At 41.3% G+C, this 26803-nt stretch overlaps 1 protein-coding gene across 1 annotated transcript in view; it reads right to left on the reverse strand.

Moving 5' to 3' along the window:
- SLC44A1 (solute carrier family 44 member 1) overlaps positions 1 to 26051 on the reverse strand; it is a 153820-nt gene extending 127769 nt beyond the window's left edge. The window contains exon 1 of the mRNA XM_061200158.1: positions 25686 to 26051. Within this exon, the coding sequence (XP_061056141.1) occupies positions 25686 to 25721 (36 nt within the window). The 5' untranslated portion in view covers positions 25722 to 26051. The remainder of the gene's footprint in view (positions 1 to 25685) is intronic.
- Between the last annotated feature and the right edge of the window lie 752 nt (positions 26052 to 26803).

Consider the following 26803-nt stretch of genomic DNA (forward strand, 5'->3'; position numbering starts at 1 on the left):
CAACACATCACTTCTCTGTCAAAACAAAACCACAGAAACTCTAATGGCTCTACCTATTGACTAAAGAAGAAAAAACCCTTCCACAAACTCAATACCCACCATTAAGCTTCCTCCAAGCCTCTGTTCATGCCCTTCTCATTAATAAAATTACCTACTTTAACTAACGTTTGCTGAGTGCTTATTTTATGCTAAGCAAAATGTTAAGAGATTTACATGTCATTTTTTCCCTATAGTCTTCTCACCAACCCCTAGGGGTAAGTGCTACTACTAAATGAAAAAAAGTCAGAGCTTTAGTTAATTTTCCTAAGGTTACCTGGCTAGTAGGTGGTGGTGTAAGAACTTGGACCCCAATCTCTAAGTTTCAAAGTCCAAACCCTGAACACAATCTTCTTGCCAACTTCTATCATTCCATCGAGTCCCAGAACAAATGCTAACTTCTACTACCATCCCTAATTCCTCCAGGTGGAAGTGATAAGCTTTTCCATGGACCCACACGCCTGTTTAATTTCCTTTTATAGATCTTACTTCATCCTGCCTTATATGTAGGAAACAATATATATGTCTAAATTACCCATTAGATTCAAGAGCTTTGAGAACAGGAACAGCTAAATTATTATCCTTCACAACTTGGACTCATGATAATGCCATGGGGTAGCAGAACTGAGTAAATGTCTATCAAAGAAGGAAATCGTGTTCAGAGAAACTTAGACTTCTACTTAATTCTCCTAGTTGTTCACATACACACACGTTTGAACTATAGACACCAAGAATTTCACAGAATACAAAGAACACAGATTTTGAAGCTCGACAAACCTGTTTACAAATCCCGGCTCTACTAAAAAGAAACTACTATCTGACCTTGGGGGCAACTCACTTAACCAATGTGTCCTTAATTCCTCATCTGTAACATTGAGACTAATGATAACATGTGTAAAACACATAGCACTATATAGCAAAGTAAACTTTTGATAGGTGTTTCTTATGAGAACTTGTTTCATGCCCAGAATGACAGGACCCTCTTTAAAAAGGGTCAATATTTCTGTAGATAGATGACGTGAAACACTTAGGTAACAAGATCCAGGATGGTGTATGATTAAGTGCTAAGTGTTCAGGGATGGGAATGATCAGTGTTGACCAAAAAGAAGGCTTCTTGGGGACTTCCCTGGTGGTCCAGTGGCTAAGGCTCCACACTCCCAATGCAGGGAGCCCGGGCTCAATCCCTGGTCAGGGAACTAGATCCCACATGCCGCAACTAAGAGTTCACATGCTGCAACTAAAGTTCCTGCACGCAGCAAGGATGATCCTGGGTGCCGCAACTAAGACCTGGTGCAGTCAAATAAAAAAATTTTTTTAAATTAAAAAAAAAAAAGAACTAGCATTGTAGTTTGTAACCTTTAAAAGAAAGAAAGAAAGGAGGGAAGGAGGGAGGGAGGGAGAGAGGAAAGAAAGAAAGAAAGAAAGAAAGAGATAGAGAAAGAAAGGGAGGAAGGAAGGAAGAAAGAAAGAAAAGAAAGAAAGGAAGAAAGAAGGAAAGAAGGAAAGGAAAGAAAGGAAGAAAGAAGGAAAGAAAGAAAGCCTCCTTGAAAGGAAAGACTATGAGCTGGCTCATCAGGATGGGATTTGGACAGAAAGGAGAAAAATTCCAAAAAGGAGACCATCATAAGTAAAAGCAGTGAGGCCAGAGTAAAGATGCTCATTCAAAAAGTATGCCTCCAGTACAGTTCTTGCTCGGTGGGCAAATGCCAGATGAATAAACCGAGGGCAGAGTCCAGAGAGAACTATGAATCTAATGCTAGTATAAAGGATATTGTGCTAAACAGAATAAAAGTGGGAAAGGAGAACCTTCATACTGCTTATAGGAAAACATGCAGGAAAATGAGAATTAGTGGTTTATCTAATGAATGCATGAATAAGAGTTTGCTATAATGAGCATAAGCAAAGTCTTACCAGTGGATAGATCCTTTGTTTTTTATTAGCTTTATTCACTACTTTTATCTCTAACATCAATGTCGGTATTCCCACCCAATCCTGTCTTTTAGCAGTGTGAAATGTATTTGTATGCACAGAGAAATAATAACTTGGAAAACTATTGTAGACGTTCACATGTGACTGAGGGTGTAGATAAAATGCAGAAGACATAGGGCTGAGGGTTCCTTACAAGTTAAAAATGCTGTTTGATTCTGAAGACCATCAGAACCAGGAAAAGTATTTTATTATTAATATTACTAAGAACAAAAAATTTAGGCACATTCTGTTGAGGGAAAAACAAAGCAATGCCAAACTGGTTAATGAACTATGATATTGATATGTACAATCGTATGAACTATCACTGCTCTGTGATGGCTGGTAAAGAATCAGACAATATACACAGAACATAACACTTTTTCAAAATGGACTCACACCTTCAAGACTCCTATTACTTGAATGAAATTCACTGTTGCAATTTTACACAAATCATCCACCATGAAATGGTATAAGAGCCCAGCATCCTGAGTTTATATATATGGATTTTTCAAATCAGTGGGCACCTGTTCAATCAGAACTGAAAAAACAAAAAAGAAAACACCTAGCTGACAAGTGTGTTTTTTTTTTTGGTCTCACTGTGCAGCTTGAGGGATCTTAGTTCCAGACCAGGGATTGAACCCGGGCCCTCAGCAGTGAAAGAGTGGAGTCCTAACCACTGGACTTGTCAGGGAATTCCCTGACAAGTATTAATAAAGCAAAATGTAATCCACTCATCTCTGCAGTCCATATTAACCACAGTGACAATAAGGAATAACACCCCTACCTCTAATTCATCAACATTATATGTCCTAGAAATAAATTTGGGGTAACTCTTACTCTAATCAAAATTACCAGCCAACAGGAATAATTTATGCCAAATGGAGGAGGCCCTTTTGAGAATTACAATGTTAATGTTGAAAATATCGGAAAGAAAATTAAAAACTAAATATGTTGAATGGAATTACTGTATTTTAACATAATATTTAATGTGGTATAAAATCATGTTTATTTTTCTTTTTATTACCTATTTTCATTCATATGTCACAAGAAAGGCCAGAGGCTTTGAATATGCCTGTATCGCTTAGCAGATGGGGAAGGCATACTTTCAGCATATGTACTAGCCAATGCTGCATAAATTGCATTGTTTTTCAATTGGCCCACAGGCCATTAATGGAATTTGAGATACCTAATAAATAGAGGAAAGGAAATAACATAAGACCTGTGTTCTAATTCCCAATCTGCTTACCAGCTAAATCTTTTTAGACTTTTAACTTCTATCAACTTGTTTTCTCATCTGTAAATAGGATAGTTATATCTAACACAGGACAGTTAATGGTGGCTCATTTTCTTCTTTGAAGGACACAAAGTGTCCCCACAAAAATCAGAGGCAGTTCTCTGACTGGAAGGGGGTGCATGAAGATGCCTCTGCACAGTACTGCACTGAAAATTATGAAAATATTAGCTGTCTTATCAAGAACGGGGACTTGGAGATACCGAGGAAACCAAATATTCCACAGGCCCCTCCTTGATGCCAGCACTGCCTGGTATAGGGATCACAAATTATACATGGTAACAATGATGTGGGAGATGCAAAGAAGACAAAAAATGAATATCCACAGTGCAAACTCATATAAGGTATGCAATAAAAAAATTACACAAGTCTTTTTTTTAGATTAATTGAATAGAAAAAGTCTGATTGGGATTGACATATATACACTAATATGTATAAAATGGATAACTAATAAGAACCTGCTGTATAAAAAAATAAATAAAATAAAATTCAAAAATTCAAAAATAAAAAGAAAAGAAAAAGTCTGGCCATCTAGATTCTTGGAAAAATTAAATCCTCTTATCAGAATTCAACTCAACATTGAACACCTATTATGTGCAAGCTACTATATAGGGGCTACTGAAGACAGGAGAAAAAATTAAAAGTCCCTTACCTCCAACTAACCAATACACAAAAAGAAAAAAAATAATTCCTACAGTAGAAATACAAAAGTATCATGAGACTAGAGTACAGACTCTCCATAATCCTGAGCCTAACATTTAAGGTCACAATCTACCTTTCAGCCAGATCTCACACTATAGATAAACAATACTCTAGTCATTCCAAACCACTTTTGCCAAACATATTAAGCATTGTATGCTTCTGTGCTTTTGCTCATGCCACTCCTTCAGGCTAGAGTTCCTTTACTCCTACTGAGGTTATTATTCATCCTCAAGACCAAATTCCATTCCATTTGCTTCACAAAGCCTTTCCCACAACAAGCTGGAATTAAGGGAGGTGACTAAAACAACAACAAATGATACCAGGAAACAAACAGAAAGAAGGAAAGGAATGCAAAATCTGTACCAAAGGAGCTAGAAGGTAACTATAAGACTAAAAATTCGTCAGAATCTTCTAGAAAGATCATGCTACAAGAGAAAATGAACAAGTCTAACAAGGTCTGGAATGAAGAATCCAAGAGGTAAGAGAAAGCTGTCAAGATTATGGGATAATAAAAATGACAAAAAACCCAGCAGCAGAAATCTGAGAAATGTATCTAGGGATTATGAAACCTAAGGCCTTAAAGCCACAGTTGGTATTTTCATCTATTATTCCAACAGAACTAAGAAGTATATGGAAAGTTAACCATTGGTTACACGGATGGCATCAAAGAACAGAATTTAGGACTTCCCTGGTGGCGCAGTGGTTAAGAATCCGCCTGCCAATGCGGGGGACACGGGTTCAATCCCTGGACCGGGAAGATCCCACATGCCACGGAGCAACCAAGCCACAACAACTGAGCCTGTGCTCTAGAGCACGTGAGCCGCAACTACTGAGCCCACGTGCCACAACTACTGAAGCCCACGCAATGAGAAGCCCATGCACCACAACAAAGAGTAGCCCCCGCTCACCGCAACTAGAGAAAGCCCGTGCACAGCAACGAAGACCCAATGCAGCCAAAAAAGAAAAAAAGAACAGAATTTAGTTTCTTACAATCTTAAGACACTGCAAAGATTAAGCACTTAACTCCACCAGAGGGCACCTGATTAAGTCTGGAAGAATGCCTTTGCCCAGAAACTGGCTTATCTCATAGAAGTTCTCAACAGAAGGGTCTTGAACTAAAAATGGAAGGGTAGAAGAAACAATGTAAACGGATACTATAACGCATCATTCATTCAACAAACACTGACTGACCATCTATCTCCTAGGTGCCAGGCCCTAGTATAACACTGGGGATACAGCAATCAACAAAATACACAAATCCCTGCTCATGGAGATTATGGAAGGAGAAAGCCAATAAAAATACATTACTGATTTCAGATGATGATCAGCTTAAAGAAAAATAGAGCCAAGTAAAGAAAAAAAATGACACAGCTGGGCTGGAAGGACTGTTTCCGAACCAAGGGAGCAAGTCTGGCAGATCTGAGGGTAGAGCCAGAGAAGAGGAAGGGCCTGACAAGGACAAGCCTGCAAACAAGGAACTGGGCCAAAACATAATGAATTAAAACAATGGTAAGAAGGGAGGAGAAGAGGTAGGCAGAACCAGATAAAGGTAGAGAGGAAGTCTGGATACCATATTTAAGTGTGCTGGAAGTTACTGGAGGCTCCAAGCTCAGAGAGATGGGATCTGAGTTGCTTTTTGATCACTGAGGCTGCTGTGGAGAAATGACTACAGGCACCAAGCACAAGATGCTAACTTGGAAAGGGTGGTGGCGGCAAGGTTGGCACATGTCAGATACGATATATAAATAAAGACAAGAGCCTAGGTGAGAAAAGCCAAGAAGCAAACCAATTTATGCCACAAAACTCCCCCAAACTTCAGGAATTAGTGGTATATGATATCTCTGGAACTACAGGTGACAGTGGAGCTACCAATGGGAGGATTCATGAAAGGCTGTTTAAGAGTTGTGAGACTCTCTGTGCAGGTAGGCAACTAACTGTCCCTCCTCTACCCAGAAGAGTTGCAGACAGGGGGGCAGAAAACAAAAGGAATAAGTGCAAGTGTACATAGTAAATACTGAGACCAACTTCCACTCCAGTGTTCTTTCCCTGCTTGGGTCCCAGAACTCTGGCAGCCAGACTAATACCCACCAGGAGGCTAGATGAGACTTCTTTGGGAAAATCTGACCAGTCTAAGAGAAAAGACCAAAAGATACTTACCCTGGGTGTTTCCCAAGGAAACTGGCCAGCCAGACCACCTTACAGTGAACCCCATAGTCAACAATCCCATCCCCACATGAATACAGTGCTTTTTAGCAACCTTTTGGAGCCCAACACTTAAATAATGAGCAGATAACTAAGGATCACCAGACATTTAAGAAAATCTTTAACATGAATGCAGAGACAAACAGAAGAAACTAAGTTGGAAGAAACAGATGAGGCAGACACAGAGAGAAGCGAACTTAAAACAAATGCACACACATAGCACAGAGAGAGAAGAACAGATGGTGCAAAAAAAAAAAAGAATATTGAAGAGAACAATGTAAAATACCATATGAAATTAAGAACTCATAGCAGAAATAAAAATGTAATAGAAGGACGAAGATAAGTTGAGGAAATCTGATTAAATATGGATTAGAAGACAAGGTGTTCAGAAATGAAAGAAAAGATAAGAAAATTAAGGAACAGGGGAAACATGGGAAGGAACAAAAGAAGAATTCAGGAAGAAATTTCCCAACTGCAAAACATAAATTTCCAGATTGAAAGACCCCACAGTGTCCAGCATAATGGATTAAAACAGATCCACAAAAGGCACGTCACTGAAAAATGTCAGAACATGGGTCACAAGGAAGATCCTAAATGGTTCCAGAGAGAATTAAACATGTTTAATACAAAAAAAAAGGCAAGAATCAGAATGGCATCAGACTTCAACTGCCACCCTACCAGAAAGAAGACAAAGGAAAAACTCATTTTAAATTCTGAGAGGAAATAATTTCCAATCTAGAATTCTAAAACCAGCCAAATATTAAATATGTATGAAGTAAGAATAAAAGTATGCAAGGTATCAAAAAAATTACATGTATCCTTTCTCAGGAACCTACTAAAGGAGGTATTTTACCAAATTAAGGGAATAAACTAAGAAAGAAAACACCAGGACAGGAACATTGATGAAAGAAATCAAAGGCTAAATAAATGGAGAAGGACACCACATTCACAGATTGGAAGACTCAATATTATTTGACAAATTCTTTCCTAATTGATCTATAGTTTCAACGCAAGCCAAATCAAAATCCCAGCAGGATTTTTTGGGGTAGATATTGATAAACTGATTTTAAAATCTATTAAGGAAAGGCAGAAGAACTAGAATAGCCAAAATAGTTTTTTAAAAAGATAATAGATTCACACCACCTGATTTCAATATATACTATAAAGCTACGATAATCAAGACCACGTGGTGTTAGTTAAGACAAACAGATCAATGAAATAGAAAGTTCAGAAATAGGGACTTCCTTGGCAGTCCAGTGGTTAAGACTCCGTGATCCCAATGTAGGGGGCACGGGTTCAATCCCTGGATAGAAAACTAAGATCCCACATGCCACACGGCATAGCCAAAAAAAAAAGAGACCCACACATATATGGTTGATATTTAGAAAAGGTACAAAGGCAATTCAATGGAAAAAGTATAACCTTTTCACCGAACTGTGAAACTGGAATAATTAGACAACCATATGCAGACAAAAAACAAGATCCCAACCTATACCTCAAACCTTATCCAAAAATGAACTCAAAATGGATTCTAGACCTAAGTGTCAAACATGAAAATAGAATATTGTAGGGCAGTGTGTCACCTTGCTGCTTAGCTGCGGAAGTGATCTGAGGGTCTGCTTACTCCAGTTACAGACTATCAGCCAGTTCTGTGGTTTTTCAGCCTCTCTTCTCACCCACGCCCTCAGAGATCCCTGGCCCTTAGATTCCTGGTGTTCTGAGTCTGTATTTATGCTCTGCCAAGGAGTTTGGGGAAGGAGCAGAGATAAGTGCCTGTGTTCAATCCACCAAGTTGACTAGATTCATTGGTCTCATTCCAAACATAGATGTTTTGAACTTGCAAGACCTTTGAGTTTGAAGGCAGAATACAAGTTTTCTTCCTCCAATTCTATTTCACCGTTTTTTCATCCTTCCTTTCCTTCCTTTATTTTCCTTACACAGAGTTGTAAAATAAAGAAAGCTACATAGCCATTTTTTTTAAAAAACAGTTTTCTAGGGGCTTCCCTGGTGGCGCAGTGGTTAAGAATCTGCCTGCCATTGCAGGGGACATGGGTTCGATCCCTGGTCTGGGAAGATCCCACATGCCGCAAAGCAACTAAGCCCGTGTGCCACAACTACTGAGCCTGCACTCTAGAGCCCACAAGCCAAAACTACTGAGCCCGCACGCCACAACTACTGAAGCCTGTGCGCTCTAGGCCCCACGTGCCACAACTACTGAGCCCACGTGCCACTACTGCTGAAGCCCGCGCACCTAGAGCCCGGGCTCCGCAAGAGAAGCCACTGCAATGAGAAGCCCGTGCAACAACGAAGAGGAGCCCCCGCTCGCCGCAACTCGAGAAAGCCTGCGCGCAGCAACAAAGACCCAACGCAGCCAAAAAAAAAAGGTTTTCATAAATTTTTTTTTAAGTACATGGGTTCCAGATAATCGGGACACCAGCACAAGAAAGACAAAGGAAATCCTTGGTATGATGTGAAGAGAGATCTCAAATAACTTTGAAGCAGGCCTGAGAAGCGGCCAGCCCAGATTGGAGCTATAGGAAAGGTCTTGTCAGGAAACTGAAATTGAAAGATTATCTAAGGCATCTGTGCTGACTCAAAGAAATTCACACAACCAGGCAAGAATGTAGAGGTCAATTAGTCCTCAATAAGTACACAGAAAACTAGGTAAACAGCAATACAAGACAATTATCATCTCCAAGAGCAACACGGAATTATGGAGGAATGATGAAACACTACATGACTCAGCTGTGAAGAGCATTTACATAGTCATAATGGAAAGACTGAACATCAATCCAGACAGAACTGTGATTATCTCTGCAGTAGGAAAAGGGGGACTGGAAGCATGTACACGGAATCAGGGCAAAGAATCATCTGGAAGCGAGCGCATTCTCCATCTTCCATAGTGGAGGCCAAAATTAATGCTGGAAACTGAAGAATCAGGTGGTAGCAACAGAAGCATGTTAGAGATACAGAGGGAAATCGCAAAAGATTTAGTTCAAAGATCTAAAAGTGATAGCCTCAGGACAGCAGAAAATGCGGGAAAGGCTTTAAAAAAAAATAACAATCCTGCTACTAATGTTTGACTCTTTAAAAATATATGCATGTATAGCTTTGATAAAAATAAAAATTAAATAAACTTTAAAAAGTCAAAGCCTAAGAAGAAAAAAAAGGGGAGGGGCAGAATAGTACAGGATCTGGAATCATGACACTTAGAAATGGTTATATAAACTAAGGGTTTTTAAGTTTAAATGTACACACACACATGCAACTTGGCACACATTAAGGCTGATTTCAGTTGTTTTACCTTCAGTTGTTCAGTTATTCTATATAGCTAGTGGGTGCAGAATCAGAACCAACAATAAAGTTACATGGACAAGTGAGGTCAGCGGTGCAAAGAAGAAATTTCTCATAACTACCTGAAAGTAGAGTGAACTGTCTCAGGAAGCAGTGGGTTCTCTGCTGACGGAGGTATTTAAGCAGAGCCTGAACAAAACCACTTAGTGGACGTCATACCCTCGTAGGCTGGAATATAGGCCTCTAAGTACCCACCAGCTGGGGGATTCTGTAAAAGGATTCCAGGTAATCATCTCCTTTGAATTAGTACCTTCTGAAGTGGGACTAGAAACACCGGTAGGTGAAGCACCTGAGGTACTTAGGCCACATTACAAATCAGGGACTTCCCTGGTGGTGCAGTGGTTAAGAATCCGCCTGCCAATACAGGGGACACGGGTTCGAGCCCTGATCCGGGAAGATCCCATATGCCATGGAGCAACTAAGCCCGTGCGTCACAACTACTGAGCCTGTGCTCAAGAGCCCGCCAGTCACAACTACTGAGCCCGCATGCTGCAACTACTGAAGCTGGCGTGCCTAGAGCCCATGCTCCACAACAAGAGAAGCCACCGCAATGAGAGGCCCGTGCACCGCAATGAAGAGTAGCCCCCGCTCGCCACAACTGGAGAAAGCCCATGCGTAGCAACAAAGACCCAATGCAGCCAACAATAAATAATAAATTAATTAATTAATTAAAAAAAATATTTTGGAAGCAGATGAGATATAAAAAAAAGAGTAGAAGAGAAAATGCATGTCTGAGTGGGAGAAAGCTGGAAGAGAAACAAGCAAATGGTGTGATGGTTGGTAAGAAATGAAGAATCCACTCTGGGTCCTGTGGTTTGGTGGCGGTGGGATATTAAACAGGTCACAGTGCCCAGTTAGGTAAGAGACCTTGGGGCCATGGCAAGAGCACCTGGGCTTCCTGGCAGAGTGAAAGGGCAGAGACCTGTGGTTCAGTCACTAGATGCAGACGAGCTGCAAGAGAGCCACCTGAGATTACAGAACAGCAGCAAAGGGACACTTGATTTGTTCTACTTTAAATAAAGTTCCTAGAACCTAGTGCTATCAAAGAAAAAAAAAAATCACACCTCAGCTTCAACGTTGGTCATTTCAAAGTGGAAATTAAAATATTAAACACATTATAGGTCCCATCTTTTTTACGGGACCACCTCAAGAGTGTGACTTGTCTACAGGCTTCAGGGAAGCTTTATGTTATTTTCTACTCAAGGCCAGTATTTTTTCTTTCACTCTGTCTAATAAAATACTGTCATGACTACAGAGACAATAAATTTATCCCAAAGTTTACTAAACTCCATCCTTACCAGTTAAGAGCTGACATGGATCATACTTTAAAAAATGTCTATGTTCCCTCAGGACACTTTTGTATTTCTAGTTCTTAGTTTTAAAACTTAGTTGAGAATCTACCAAGAAATTATCAGCACTGCGTACCCTGTAAACTGTGTGACCATTGGCTACTTAAGAAACAGAGACTCAGGTGAGCCCCGACATTCTGTGGACGCCCCTCCACCTTCTCTCCGTTAACTGACTGCACACTTCTAGAGGGAAAGTCTGCTTCTTGGTTGAATCCAGTACTTAGCACCCTAAGCAGCGCACTGGTCAATAAATGCTGAACCGAAGCAAAGCATGTGACTAGCCTGGAATTTCCTCTTTATTCTACTAACATTCTTGATTTTCTTTTTTTCTTTTCAGTGCCTTCCCCTCACCCCTGAGTGCCAGTCACAGGCACGGGCCATTGCTGCAGGCTGCTCTTCACCCTTCTGGCCGCACTTTGAACAAAATAAGCAGGATTTGTAGCTCTACCCACTCTGCTCCCAGGCAGGCATGAGAAGATGGGCCAGAAGAGCTTTCACTGTACATCCTGTACTGTGGGCCAGTGAAAAAAAAAAAAAAAGAAGGGGGGCACAGGTGGCAGCAGGAAAGGTACGCCTCTGTTCTTATAAATCTATTGACCAGGGCTGATGAGGCCCACTGGTCTCTAGCTTATGATGTGCTCTTTTTTTTTCCTGACTGGTTAGTATTAATGTCTTTACCAAGACTTCATTATAATGTGGGAACACATGCTAACAAGGTCAGGTTCAAAAATCACCAGAATTAACTTAAAACATTTCAAATAGTGGCTTAATTTTCAGGTTCATTCCCATTTCCTTCCATTGACAGGTTACCTTTGTTTTAATAGTAATTTTGACAAGAATCATTAGCATCATAAACTAAAATTCTAGTCTCTGAATACCCCATGCCCCCGCCACATATATTCAATAAACATTTATTTGGGATCTATTATTTGCTTAGCCCCTGTAATATCATCTCTGTCCTGGATTCTTTCTCTAACAAATGATAGTCAGCATTCGATGAGCAGGTCCCATCTGCAGATGTCCATTTGGAATGCTGAGCAATAACTACAACTACCCCTGTAGTCTCTACCGCAGACCCCGGGCAAAAGGAGAAGAAAACCCCAAGCGCAGATGGCTGGTTCCCTCTCTAGCTGTTGGCCCAGCTGGCCTCACAGCAGTTCTATTCTGAAGTTCCAAAGTTGAAGGATCCTTTTGTAAACCCTTAACCTTCCCAACTTCTTGGAAATCTCAAACTACAAATCTGAGAAATTATTCACGTGAAAGGCTTTTACATTTTCCTAATATACTTGAGTGACTTGATACTTATCTACATTATTTTGCCAATACTGTAAAGAACATATTGAAGTTTGTGATGTGCTCAAACTCAGTTTCAAATCTGCTAAGCGCTTCCTACTAAGGGTTACCTGATGAACAACATTCTTGCTACCACACTCACTTTTGTTCTCACTTGAGGAAATTGAGAAGGAATATTTCAAGCACTGTTTCTCAAAGTGTGTCCTGTAGGAGAACAGTTCCTCAAGATGCAATGAAAAAAAATAAATTTTAAGGACAAATGAATTGACTGAAGGTCAATTAAGCCAAGTTAAACTGGTTTCAGGTGTGGGGATGTGGAGCTTTTAAACAGGCTGATAAACACTGTGGCTCCACAAACTGGGGGAGTGGGGTGGGTATGGAATGCGCAGGAACTTCCCAAACTTTTCTGACCTCAGATCCCCTTCTTGGATCCATCTTGTAGCCCTGGTGCTACAGGAGCACATACTTGGGGAAACCCTGCTTACAGTATTCTTACATAAATGGGATGGCATGTGGAGCACCACCTACAGAGCAGAGAGCCTAGTGAGCAGCAGGTTATGGGGAAATGTTCTTCCCCCCAGGAGGCTCCCTACCCTGTTTGCTTGTCACTACCTCAACAGAAATGTGTGTTTCCACTTGGTCTTGGTTTACTTTCTCAGATTTAACTATAAACCTTTAAAAATTATCACCAAAACTAGAACTGCATCTCATTTTAAAATGAAGTATCTTATTAAAATATTATTTCCATATCTTCATAACTGAAATCTACTTCTACCACAAATGTCCATTCCGAAATGTTTTTCTTGATGTAAAAGTAGGGCTAGTTTCAAAATATATTTAATATGCTAGACTTTAAAACTTGATGTTTTCAGAACTGTCTTCCAACACTTGATGTTTTTAGAATTTATGAAAATACAAAATCACATGCAAAATCAGTTTGAAAACAACTGAGGTTTTAAAGCGCAGTTTAGTTAAAACAAACAAACAAACAAAAAACTCCAGCTTTGCTCCAGTGGTAAAAATCTCTGCCTTTGTAATTTGATCCCTATGTGCATGCAAATCATTTGTGCCACAGTCTTCCAACTTCACCATGCCATGGCCATTTTCTTCACCCTTTCCTTTCTTACTGCTCTCCTGAGCCTTACTGATACTATTAATAATGTTAGTATCAATTACATTAACCCTTTCAGTCCAAAGACTAACTAAATATATAAATATATATTCCTTATTAAAACTGTATTCTTGAGAATCTGAGTTATGGGGAAAGGACACAATTGTAGTCACTTTTAGTAAACTTAGTGCCATGATAGACTTGTTCAGACTTAAGTTCTTAGAAGAAAATGCAGAGGGCCCAGGAGGAAATGCACAGCAGTTAAGGGTCCCAGGAGTCTTCAGTTTGTAACCACCACTTATACAGACCCTGCTGCAAATTGTTACATTCTTACCTCTGGTTTAGGGTGCACTGACTGAAAAACAACACCCACCCACCCCAAACACACATACACTTTAAAGCCAGAGTAAATAGTACACACAGTCTCTGAATTTCAGTGACAGAAAAGTGGTATCTAAGCTACATTTAATATACTATTTAAATATAGTATAGCAGTGCAGCAGGAAACGCACATTTTGAACTACCCCAGGCTTTACACTACTTTGGAGGCCTTGGGGCAAGCTGCCTGAGCTTCTGCGCCTCAGTTTCTCTCTTTTTTTTTTTTCAATTGAAGTATAGTTGATTTACAATGTTATGTCAGTTTCAGGTGTACAGCAAAGTGATTCAGAACACATATATATATTCTTTTTCAGATCCTTTTCCATTATAGGTTATTACAAGATATTGAATATAGTTCCCTGTGCTATACAGTAGGTCCTTGTTGTTAATGTATCTTATTTATAGTCGTGTGTATATGTTAATCCCATACTCCTAATTTATCCCCTCCCCCTTTCCCCTTTGGTAACCGTAAATTTGTTTTCTATGTCTGTGAGTCTATTTCTGGTTTGTAAATAAGTTCATTTGTATCACTTTTTTTCTAGATTCCACATATAAGTGATATCATGATATTTGTCTTTCTCTGTCTGGTTACTTCACCTAATATGATAATCTCTAGGTCCATCCATGTTGCAGCAAATGGAGCCTCAGTTTTTTTGTTTTTGTTTTTGTTTTTTTTCATTTTTGGCCACACTGTGGAATCTTAGGGATTCCACAGGGATTGAACCCGGGCCCCAGGCAGTGGAAGCACCGAGTCCTAACCACTGGACTGCCAGGGAATTCCCGAGCCTCAGTTTCTTAATCAGTAAAATGGGGCTAACACTGATACCCATCTCAGAGTTGCAAGAATAAAATGAAATTTATTCTGTGAGGGCAGACAACTAGGGAATGAAAGCAGGGAAAACCCAGTGGTCTGCTCTCATATTCCATGCCCTTTCCTTCCCCTGGGAGACCACCCATCCTTACAGCATCTCCTTTATGCATATGACTTAGAACATTTTCTGAAATCCAGTTCTGGATCTTCAACTGCCTATGGGAAATTGCTACATGGAGTATTAATATCATCTCAAACTCAGTTCACACAAAATTAAATTCATCTTCCCCTCCTCATATTCTAGTCTCCATTTCAACTCCCATGTCTGTCAATTATAATACCCTTCTTCCATTATACAGTATTCTAAACCGGTTTTATCCCTCTCCGTTATCCCACATATCCAGATTAAGTCAGAAGAATCTGTGCTATTTCAATTCTATAATGTCTCTTCTGTTTCCCATTTACACTGTTGGTTCGAGTTACTGAACGGTTTCCAGGGTGGCCTGTTTCCCTTTCTCTCACTTCAGGCATAGGCAAGGCTCCGATTACTCTTCCTTACATTGCTCTGAAAAACCCTCCATGGCTGCCCATTTCTCTCCCCTTGGAATAGTAGTCTTCCCTACATGTTACATTTCTCTTTATTCTGGCCAGGTCTCCTTTCCAAACGGACACGCAGTCAGCTAAAGGCTTCCTTGCCTTTGTTCAAGCTGTTCCTTTCACTGGAATGTCCTCTCTTGTCCCTGCTTTGTACTAAAATCTGTCTATCCTCCCACATTTTCTAAACCCATCCTTCAAAGCCAAATCAAGGATGATTTTCAGGAAGCCCACTCTCCAACTAGTCCATCCTTTCTTAACTTCTCCACTGAACTCCTAACCACCCAATTTAGCCTCTCATTATTGCTGTTCATTTCACCCTTAACACTCATCTTCCAGACACAGTTTAAAATTTTCGGAAGTCGAGGTCCCTTTTCCAAAACCCAAACACAGGATTTTTTTAGGGGGGTATTAATGGGTAGGAGAACATCTAAGAGCCTTAGTGTACATTAATATCATAATGTCTAAGATATATTCATGGGGTGTGCAGTTTGCTACAAGCCTGTGAGATAGGTTTTATTATTGTTCCCATTTTACAGCTGGGGAAAATGACGCACAAAATGTTAAAGAATTTGGCCCAAATAACCCAGCTGGTGACAGAGCCATACGGTCTGGCTATACAGCCCACACTCCTGCCAGTACAAGATGGTGTTTAATTCTCAGATTCTAATATCCTTTTAGAGCAGCGGTAGGGAAAGGATTTCTTTAAAGGATGGCAGAAGGCTACTTACCCATTAAGGGAGGATCATTTAGTTGGGGATGGTGAAGTGAGACACATATAGCAGACTGAATTCAACTGAATTTTATATTAAGAAAATTTTACATCAGCAATATTATGTTTAAAATTAAACTATTTTGCTATTACAAATAATGCCACATGTAACGTCATCTAGCACTTACTATACTTTTGGATTACTAAAGGGTGTCAACTTTTTTATGGCTTTCAATGTATGTCATCAAACAGTGTCCCAAGAGGGTCATACCATTTATTCAGCAAATCAATAAAGTATACTTGAGTTGAAACCACGTGAGCAATTAATATTATTCTGTTAAATTTTACCAAAGTTACAGACGAAAGTGGTGTCTATGTACCCTTAATTTGATTTGATTATTAGCAAGACTGAACATATTTACATGTTAGTTTACTAATTCTCCTTCTGTAAAGAAGCAATTTTTATACTGTGAGAGCTCTTTACATAATAGAGGTATTCTAAATAATGACGTGACTCTTCAGTTTTACTATTGCTATACCAAAAAACAAAAACAAAAAACCCCAAAATTAAACAGGAGGAAAAAAAAGACACTCTCTTTCTCCTTTTCTATGCTAGTATATTCCACTCAGTATTATGGCCCCTTAAGTGCATCAGGTAGGGGTAGAACGAAAAGGGATGAAAAAGAAAACTTTAGGGGAAAGGAGGGAAAAAGAAAGAAAACATGAGTACCAATCGGACAGAGATAAACACACAAAGAAGTGAGAAGAGGTAGAAAAGGAAATTGAGAGCTTGAAAGGGAAGAGGTTATAGTAACCCCCAAGGTTCTCTTGGGTCCCACTGGTTGTGGGAAAACTGATTACCTACTTAACCATTATTCCAACCTTAAATGCTCTTCTTTATCCAGAAGCTATGCCTGCCTCAGAATGGGAGAGAAGCAGTGGGGGTGGGGAAAAGAGAAAGACGGGGCTTCAGCAGTGGCTAGAGCAGTAGCACTGGGGAAATAGGAAGATAATTGTGTGACTTTCAACTATGAACTGTGAGGTTTTATAATGGAGCTATAAGCAAAATGTTAGGAAACACCGTACAAATGTGATTTTATAGGCAGAAGAAAATGACAAAACTATGCAGCAGATACCATTGGCTGCCTACTCAGTCACCACTCTTCCCAGCACCCCCAAGCCTTAGTGGAGGAGTCCTAATTTCGCTCTGGTATTGCTCCACCCTCCACTTGACTCAGAGGGAAATCCTGGTTAGTCTAAGCCAATTAGGGTGTCCTTGCCTCCCCCTTGCTAGAGATTGTTTAGGGATGAGTATGCAGCCCTCCCTAACTCCTACTGAAAGAAAAAGCACTGGAGATCGGCAGCTCAGCATGTGTCTGTGAGAGTCACATCCATCTTGGGATCACAAGGGGAGCTAAGTGAGGGAAAAACTAACTTCCTTAAATGACAAAAAGAGACAACTCAGGTCCTTGTTGACATCATCAAGCCACTGAATTAACCAAGCTGGAAGCCACCCTACCTCTCAACTTGTAAGAGATAGTAAGTTTTCCTTCATGTATTAGCCATTTAGATTTAAGGTTTTTCATTTCTTAAAGCTGAATCATCCTTAAGTGATTCATAATGAAAAATCTTACAAGATCATTATCATTACCATTATCATAATGCTACCAAAAAAAAAAAGAAGCAAACTTTAATACCTTCCCTGCTACTTGAACATCTTGAAGTAAACATATATTTTCAATTTTTCCATCTTTTTGCTGTTTTCCTTATTTTACATTATACAAATGTATCCAGAAATCAAACACGTCTGTTCAGCAATCTTCAGTGTATCTCGCAACCTTAAAAATTAGGATAAAAATAGCTTTTAATAGTTTCCTTACTAAATAAATGTCTAAATATTTGATTGCAGGATGTTATAGACAGCAGCTAAAAAAAAGTAATATTATTAAAAAAAATTCCAGTAGTTTATCAACCAAATGTTTTTTCAAGTAAATCTTACTATACAGCTGATATGAAATCAGAGAGGAGTCCATCAGGGGAAAAAAAACACCCCCTAACTTACACCTCTAGAAGTACACTTGCTTCACACAGGAGACGTATACCTGCAACAGACAAGCTGCTTAAGACAGCTACTAAAACTTGTTGAGAATCTTCTTCGAAAGTATTTGTCCTTTTATGGAATTCCCTGGCGGTCCAGTGGCTAGGACTCAGTGCTTTCACTGCCTGGGCCTGGGTTCAATACCTGGTGGGGGAACTAGGATCATGCAAGCCGCCAGGCACCGTCAAAAAAATAAAAAATAAAAAAAAGTATTTGTCCTTTAAAAAAATTTTTTTTACACCGAAGCCCTTGGCTTTTTTTTTCTTTCTTTTTCTTTAAAATTTATTTATTTATTTTTGGCTGTGTTGGGTCTTCGTTTCTGCACGCGGGCTTTCTCTAGTTGCGGCAAGTGGGGGCTACTCTTCGTTGCGGTGCACGGGCTTCTCATTGCAGTGGCTTCTCTTTGTTGCAGAGCACAGTCTCTAGGCGCACGGGCTTCAGTAGTTGTGGCATGCGGGCTCAGTAGTTGTGGCTCACGGGTTCTAGAGCACAGGCTCAGTAGTTGTGGCACATGGGCTTAGTTGCTCCGTGGCATGTGGGATCTTCTGGGACCAGGGCTCGAACCCGTGTGCCCTGCACTGGCAGGTGGATTCTTAACCACTGCGCCACCAGGGAAGTCCCTAAAAAATTTTTATATTGAATTTTACTTGTTTTTTTAATAAGTAACTACTTTTCATTTTTAAAAAATTTATTTCTTTTATTTTTTTGGCTGTGTCAGGTCTTAGTTGTGGCACACAGGGTCTTTGTTGCAGCGTGCGGGCTTCCCTCTATTTGCGGTGTGCGGGTTTTCTCTCTCTAGTTGTGGCGCACGGGCTCCAGAGCACGTAGGCTCTGTAGTTTGTGGCACGTGGGCTCTCTCCTTAAGGCGCTCGAGCTCAGTAGTTGTGGCATGTGGGCTTAGTTGCCCCCCGGCATGTGGGATCTTAGTTCCCTGCAGGGATCAAACCCATGTCCCCTGCATTGGAAGACGGATTCTTTACCACTGGACCACCAGGGAAGTCCCTATATTGAATTTTAAAACATTAGAGTCACTACGGTTGGAGTTTATCCACATCCATCCATGAAAGGAAAGAGATTTGAACAAATTCACTAATTTGTTCCAATATTTCACAAGCACCTACCAGGTACCAGGTACCAACTAAGCACAGAGAATAACAGCAATGAACAAAGCAGTCATGGTCCCTCTCCTCATCAACTCAGTCTAGACCAGGGGTTAGTAAACATTTTCCCTAAGAGCCACAGAATAAATATTTACACTTGCAGGCCATAAGGTCTCTGTCACAACTAACCACTCAACTCTGCCACTGTAGCATAAAAGCAGCTATAGACAATGTATAAATGAATGCGTGTGGTTGTATCAATAAAACTTTATTTGCAGACAATGAAATTCAAATTTATATAATTTTTATGAAATAAATTTCTCATGCAAAGATCTTCTTTCGATTTTTTTCACCCATTTAAATATATAGATACCATTTTTAGCATTCTTAGCTTGCAAGCCATACAAAAACAGGTAGCTGGCCAGATTTGGCCCATGGGCTGTAGTTTTGCCAACTCCTAGTCTAGACATTAACTGCATATTGCTTTAGGTGTTCATAGGGAAAATACATAAGGCTGTGAGAATTTAATGAGGAGACATGGTCTGGTTTGAAGGATCAAGGAAGCCTTTTCCAAACAAGTGACTCTGAGGCTGAAACTTAAAGGATAAGTATCAGGCAGCCAAAGGCCAGGGAGAAAAGCAAAGAGCCTTCCAAACAAGTGAAAAGCATGTGCAAAAGCTCTAAAAGAAGAATACAGTCTCCTGAAGAATCTGTGAGGTTGGAGCGAGCACAAAGGGTAAGGAGAAGCATGGTATGAGGTGACAATGATGCTGGAGAGAGAAGGAGACCAGCCCATGCAGCATTGTTGGCTAGGGTCAGTGATTCTGGTCTTTGTCCTAAGAGAAATCAGAAACCATTAAAGGGTTTCAAGTAGGTGGGGGACACAATCCCCACGCAGCTTTGGATTTTTTTAAAGAGATCACTAAGACTGCAGTGTGGAGAAAAATTAGAAGGAAGCATGAATGAATATGGGGAGATATGGAAGCAAGGTTCTGGCCAGAGATGACAGAAGCTTAAACTAGGGGGTTGGTAGTGGAGTTCAGAAGGTAAAAGAGGCAAGATATGGTGACTAGATATGGAATCATGAGAGGCAGGTTTCCTATGTGCCTCAGGTTTCCAGTTTCCACACCAGGATATTGGTATCATTCAGTGAACCAAAGATACTGAAAAAGATGTGTGTGTATGTGCCTCCAAATTTTGAGTTCGTTTTGACATGCTGAGTTTGAGCTGCCTACAAGACATTCTAGTGGAAGTGCTAAGTAATCAGGGGATATATAGCTCGGAAGCCAGGAAAAAATTGGTTTCAGTTCAGTAGTTCAGTTTGGGAATTGTCAGCATATGGATTGTAACTGAAACCATAGAAGGAGATGGAATTATCTAAAGAAAGGGTGCGTAAGAGTGGGTTTTAACCTTGGCAGAACATGAAAATCACCAGGGGAACTTTACAAAATACCCCTGGACCAATGACATCAGAACCTCTGAAAGGAGGACCCAGGAATCTGTGTTTTTTCAAGTTCTCTAAGTGTTTCCTATGTGGAGCCAAGGTCGCAAAGATAAGAAGACTTAAGACATTAAGAATTAACACTAACTATAGAAAGCTCAAGAGATTAAGCGACTAGGTAGGTTTCTAGTCCTAGCTACCTCATAATGTATCTCTCTGACCTTAGACCACTTCTTGTCTCTACATTCTAGTTTAGCTCAATAGAAAAGAGAGATAGTAGGCCTAGTTTATCTCTAATAGAGATAAACTAGAGCCCCCAAAATCTGAGCCAAATTATGAAATTGAAATATTTACTTCTTCTTTTTTTTTTGGGGGGGGGTTGGGGAGGAAGGAGACAGTAAAATAGCTACTAACCAATTACCAGTAATAGAATAGAGAATATATTTCTATAAATAAATATCCTCCAAGCCAATAACATTTCTAAGTGATAGGATTAACACATCAAATAGTATTTGGTAGTATTTGTTAAGCCTGGGAACTTTCTAACTGGACTAGTTTTGCTGTATTATATTATGTCGTTCTCCAGCTAGTAACTGCAGCAAGTTCAAAAAGGCATGACTTTAACTTGGACATTCCTTAATTCAAAATGTTATTGAGTGGACCTTTTCTAAAGATAAAATGAACTGCAATTTATGATATGGGAAGCATGTATGTGAACGTAGAAAGTAAAGCACAGGACTCACATTCAAAAGACCTGGGGTAAAGTTTGGATCGATCCCTTAGTAGCTCTGAGACTTCAGCCAAGTCTCAACTAATGTCCAAGTCTCAACTGCCTCCCCTGTAAAATGGAAGTAAAGTCAACTTCAGAGTTACTAGAGAAATTAAAACATGAAAATGGCTGTGAAAAATAGGTATACAAAAAGTCTCACCATTTTTACATTACTTTCCAACCAATTTTAATATTAACTTTGATGTACATATTTGGAGGAATGGATCTTCTATGCTAATAGCATAGTATTCAGAAGAAAAAGAAAAAAATAAATTGTCTTCATGCTGTGTTTTTTTTAATTCCAGTTAGAGCAGGTCTACTTTGCTGGACACTCTTCAAATTTCATTTTTACCCTCTGACTTCAAAGTTCACAAAGCAGAAGGAGACTACAGTACTAATAAAATTCTGTTAAAGAACAGTTAACATTCTCAAAAGTTAACCAGTATTTGTGCACCACTTGATTGTTTTTCATTACTCCTGAGACACGATATGAGAGCTAGAAAAACACAGTTAAATACTTAGCTCTCAATTTGAAGACATGGGACGAGACCAGAGACAAGACCAATCTCTCCTAAAGTCAGAGAGATATGAGGGGCAGTTTGTTCAACCAGAAAGATTCTCCTCCATCCCTCTCACAATTTCTAAGGTTAGAACCAAAGGACACAGAACTTCAGAGCACTTGCGAAATCTCCTGGCCTCCAAAGCGCTGCTGTGAGAAATGATGATCTAGCCATTAACGAAAAAGACTTTTGGCAATTTGCTAAGTAATCTTTCAAAAGCCTCCTTCATTCAAACTGGTTTGTCAATGGGAAAGAACATTTCATGAATCTGAAGATTTACAACTGAACTTTGAAGTTTAACATTACAAGAATAGAAATTATGTCAGGTTATAACAGAACAAACGAATTATGGAGAGTTGGGAATAAATTTTAAGAATCTTAGGGAGGATGAGTGCTGTAAAAAGAAACTCATGACTATCTCACTTTTAAGTTCTCTTCAAAGGGATTTTTAGGCAAAGGCTATCATGTATTGGCTTGTGTTGAGCAATTACTAATATTAGCAAGTAACTTGTAGTGGCCACAAATAAAAAAATAATTAAGAGTTCTATAAGAGTTCTATAAATATATCTAAGAGTTCTTAAGATTCTTAGAAACACATATCTGATACAGCACAAATAATTTTGCCAATAATTTCCTCCTTCAACAGTAAAATACAAGTAAGTATAGAATGTGATGCTTTTCTTTTATCTAAATCCAAAAACAGGATAATTATTTTGATGGCAAATTATGATAACCAGACACTGCCAAGAAAATGAAAATAATACCAGAACAGACTACAAGAGATGAAGCAGTTTGGAAGTCAATAAACTCTTTTATGAGAGTCTACAACATAGCAAGAGACTATGAGGGAAAATAAATTATATGTATTTCAAAAGTGAATTCCTACTACAAAGAGGAAACACACTATATTTACATTGATAAAACCTGCCAGGGCTTTAAAGTTGCTGACGATACCACTGAGAAAAGCTAAGCTGAACTGCAGATTACCTCAAAGCGCATTGTTTTGATGTGCTGTGCAGGTTATCATTAGAGTTTGCAGACAAGCTCTTTTAAGATGTTATAGCCACTGCTCCAACTAAAATATAAGCACTGAGCAGAGCACCACGAGAAAAGAAAAAACCTGCTCAATTTTGCAAACTGACGGTACCATTGACAGAATAGGAAGGAATGTGGGAAAAGCAGGTGAATTTTAACTTAGTTCAAATTTGAGCTTTGAAGAGGGTGGCGTGGTGGCATTACTCAACCAGCTCATGGAAGTAAAACAGCACATAGTTCGGGGCTGGATTCATATTAAATGTTACTCGCCAGCCAAATGTTCAAATGTTCCAATCTGTGTATCTATATTCTGTTCATTGACTACTGCTGAGCAACTATTATGTACAAGGTATAGTGAGGCACTGCAATGGATACAAACGTGTGGAAAATAAAAACAATTCCTATACTCAAGAAGTTTACAATTCAGTAGATGGGATGAAAGAAACATTCCGCCTGAAAATACAATCGAGGCCTCTAAGAGAAGTTCAAAGTGATGTGAAGGTTCACATTTAGAGAAGATGTGCAGCTGCATCCCTATTTTGTTTCAACACAACTCATACAGATACTATATGATCCTAACTGGTGATGCTCCTGAAAGGAGCATTAAAATGCAGCAGATTGGTAACATTTCGCAAATGAAGAATGATGCCAAAATCTCAAATAAGGAAAAAAAAAAAAAAATGATGACCAGCTCTTTGGCACGAAACCTCAATGCTCCACTTACACTACAAGTCCCTAAAGCTGAACTTAAAGGCATGTGACAGCTGTTGATTGGTTATAGGAATCCACAGAAAAAAAAATGCACCCTTCGGAGTGCATGACATGCATCTTGTCTGTAGAGCACAGCATGAAGGAAACAGTGGCTGCAAGAGGAGGAAGAGGCAAGGAAAATATATGGGACAGCATTCTGAAAAGTAAGATGTGGAGCTAGTCAAATGCAAGACCTGTTAAGCAGAGTTTTGGTCCAGCATCCATCCCTTCCAAATTTAATCGATTAAACACTGAACAAGCCATCCATAAACTATCCAATACTTTCCTGTCTTAAAGGCATTTCATCTCCAAAAGAGGATGCAAAATAACCCAATTCTTAAAAGAAAGGCAACAGGAAAGATACCTTTTTGGTGAAAATAATATTTAAGTAAATATCAGACGAATAGCACCCAACTAGATTCCTCCCTCTCCCCAAAAATCTCTAACCAGTTGAAAGGTACTGTGTGATTCCACACCTTTATCTGTTAATATGAAAACTGTGGTCTATCGACCTCTCCTTCCTAACACCACTACATATAGTTTTTCTCTGTTATTCTAACTGAACAGGAAGGTTTAACTAACTAAACCAGTCAGCCTGACTATGATCCTAATAGGAAAAGAAAAAAAAAATCAAAAAAAGAGTAAGCAAACACCCAAAAAAGAAGTGGACAAATAGGATGGATACTTAATAAAACATAAATGTCCTCCATTCATCTGCAATTCTAGTCATTTTCTCTCTAACAGATCTCAGATTTTCAGAACAAGTATGCAGGTTATTTAAAACTGAGTTATATATAGTCATTTAGAAGCAGCAAAACACTTCTGGCATTATCACAGATGCTAGATCTCTGAAGGAATTTTTTTTTCCAAACTAGCGTTTTTCTTCACCAAGAACGGACCAGCCTTTATTTCTAAAAACAAGAGCCCTTGTATCCCCCCAAAACAAACAAATCAAAGACCACAGTTACATTATACACTAATGAAACTGTGAGATTACATCCCAGGCGTTGTCAGAGCCTATTTTTCATACACCACCACCAGACAGTTTGATGCAGTATTCCTGATTGCTTTTTATCGTATTTGTAAATACACTCACTAATCCACCAAATTAGGTAATTTACAAACAGGTCCTCTTAGTTATTAGTGGCCAGCAGTCAAGTCCTATTACGTTTGATCCTTATACAGTTGTCTAAACATTTCTATCCAGGTTAAGGGCTGGGATCGGCAAAAGAGAGGGAGGTTAGCGAAATCTGGATGGGGGCAGGGTAGAAGCTGGGAGAAATCTCTGCATCTCAGCCCTCAGCGACAACACTCAGCTAGTGCACACAGAAAAACTAAATTCGGCACCTCTTCCTCCTGTTACACTGGCAACAAAGAGGGAGTCTCCGTAACGATCCCGTCACCCACCAGGTGCCCAATCTCCTTCTCAGCCCAATCCCCGCGCTCCCGCAGGGGCCTCGGGGTGCGAAGAGGCCGCGGTGCCCGGGGTCAAGGCACAAAGGGGGGATGGGATGGGGTGGGAGGCGAGCGGCTAGAATCGGGGAAGCGGGTCGTAGAAGGGCTCCGGGATCCGCTTAAACACTTGAACCCGGACGGGGGGCGGCGGGCAAGAGAAAAGGGACAGAATATCTAAGAGCAGAAACTGTAATAAGGTGGGAGAGGGGTGAACAGCCCATACTGGGGGTACTCCTCCAGGGAGCACAGAAAATAGTCTGTGGATGGGGAGGGGGAAGACTCCAAGGAGGTAGGAAGAGAGGAGCCAGGCCCGGAAGACGAGGGAAGGGGGTGCCACCAGGGGTAGAGAGCAGACGCCCTTATTGCCTCTACCTGCGGGCTGGCGGGACGGGCCGCTCAGGTGTGACTGGGAGGAGGCGGCCAAGTCGGCAAGGGGCTGGGCAGAGCTAGGGGCGCCCTGGGGGCCGCGCAAAGGCGCCTGCGAATCGGCAGCCCTGGGAGCCAGCGCGGGGGCATCTTCGGGACAGGGGGAGGCGGGAGAGGGAGGCGGGAGTGGGGGTCTCTGGAGTGCACGGTGGGTTGAGGGGACGCTCGCAGGTAGTGGGAGGCTGCGGGCGCCCGCGGCACGGCGCGGGGAGGCATCCGGGCGGGCGGCCGGGAGGCGGGAGCCCCTCACCTGCGCGGCTGAGGAGGCGGAGCTGCAGCAGCCCATGGCGGGGCCGGAGGAGCCCGGAGGCGGCGCCGGGCGCGCAGCTACGCCCCGGAGCCCCTCGGCATGCGAGCCGGCGGGCGCCCGGGGAGGGCGCGGCCTGGCTCCGCACGGCTCGGCGGCGGCGGCGGCGGCGGCGGCGGCTCGGGCGGCGGCGGGTACTCAGGAGGCGACGCGGCTCGGGGCGGGTGCCGACCACATCCCCCAGCGGCGGCTGTAGTGGCTGCGCGGCTCCTGCTCCGCTCCTGCTGCTGCAGCTGCTCCCCAGCGGAAAGGGGCGGGCGGCGGCGGCGGCGCCTCCCCCTGTCCCCCGCCTCCGGCCTCCCGCGCCCAGTCCCTCTCCCGCTCCCTCTCCCGGGCCGCCGCCTTCTCAGCGCCACGCGCGTCTCCCATCAGACTCCCCGCCCCCAGTGCAGCGCCGCGCGGGCGGCCGGGCGGCTGCGGCCAAAACGAGGCCGGGCCCTTCGGCACGCGTCGGAACCTGCGCGGTGCCGAGCCCATTTAGCGGTGGCACCGAGGCAGAGCGCTACCTCGGTGCGAGAGGGCGCCTGAGGCTGGGGTGCCGGAGGGCTGGACAGGCTCGCAGCCGAAATGGGGTCGGGTTGCTTCCGGACCTGTGAGGCACGGGCGAGGCTTGCGGAGCCGCTTGCTATCCTCAGTAGGCGCGCAACCCGAGGACCCCGCTGGTTTCTTACCTCTCAGGTGGCTGATTTTATCCGGGGGAAAGCGTACGCAATAAACCCCTGGAGAAGTAGTAGTTGATTGAAGACAAGGAGAAACAAGCAACTGTTGCTACTCGCCCCATTTTGCTGATGTGGAAACTGAGCCTTGAAGGACACCAAGAGCTTAATGGAACGCACCCAAGGTCGAAATTGTTATAAAGGGCCGAAAATAGGGAAAAGGCAAAAAATTCTACAGGTCTGTCAATTCAGAGCCATATTGGATCTAAACGAAACTTTTTATACAGAATAGTACACAAAAAACAATAAGCGAGTATTCATCATGTTAAAACATATGTATACTGAGGGCACACTAAGTTCCAGTAATTTACAGGCACTGAGAGGTGAACAAAAGAACCAAAGTTT

The sequence above is a fragment of the Eubalaena glacialis genome, chromosome 9, assembly GCF_028564815.1.
Source record: "Eubalaena glacialis isolate mEubGla1 chromosome 9, mEubGla1.1.hap2.+ XY, whole genome shotgun sequence".
NCBI lineage: Eukaryota > Metazoa > Chordata > Mammalia > Artiodactyla > Balaenidae > Eubalaena > Eubalaena glacialis.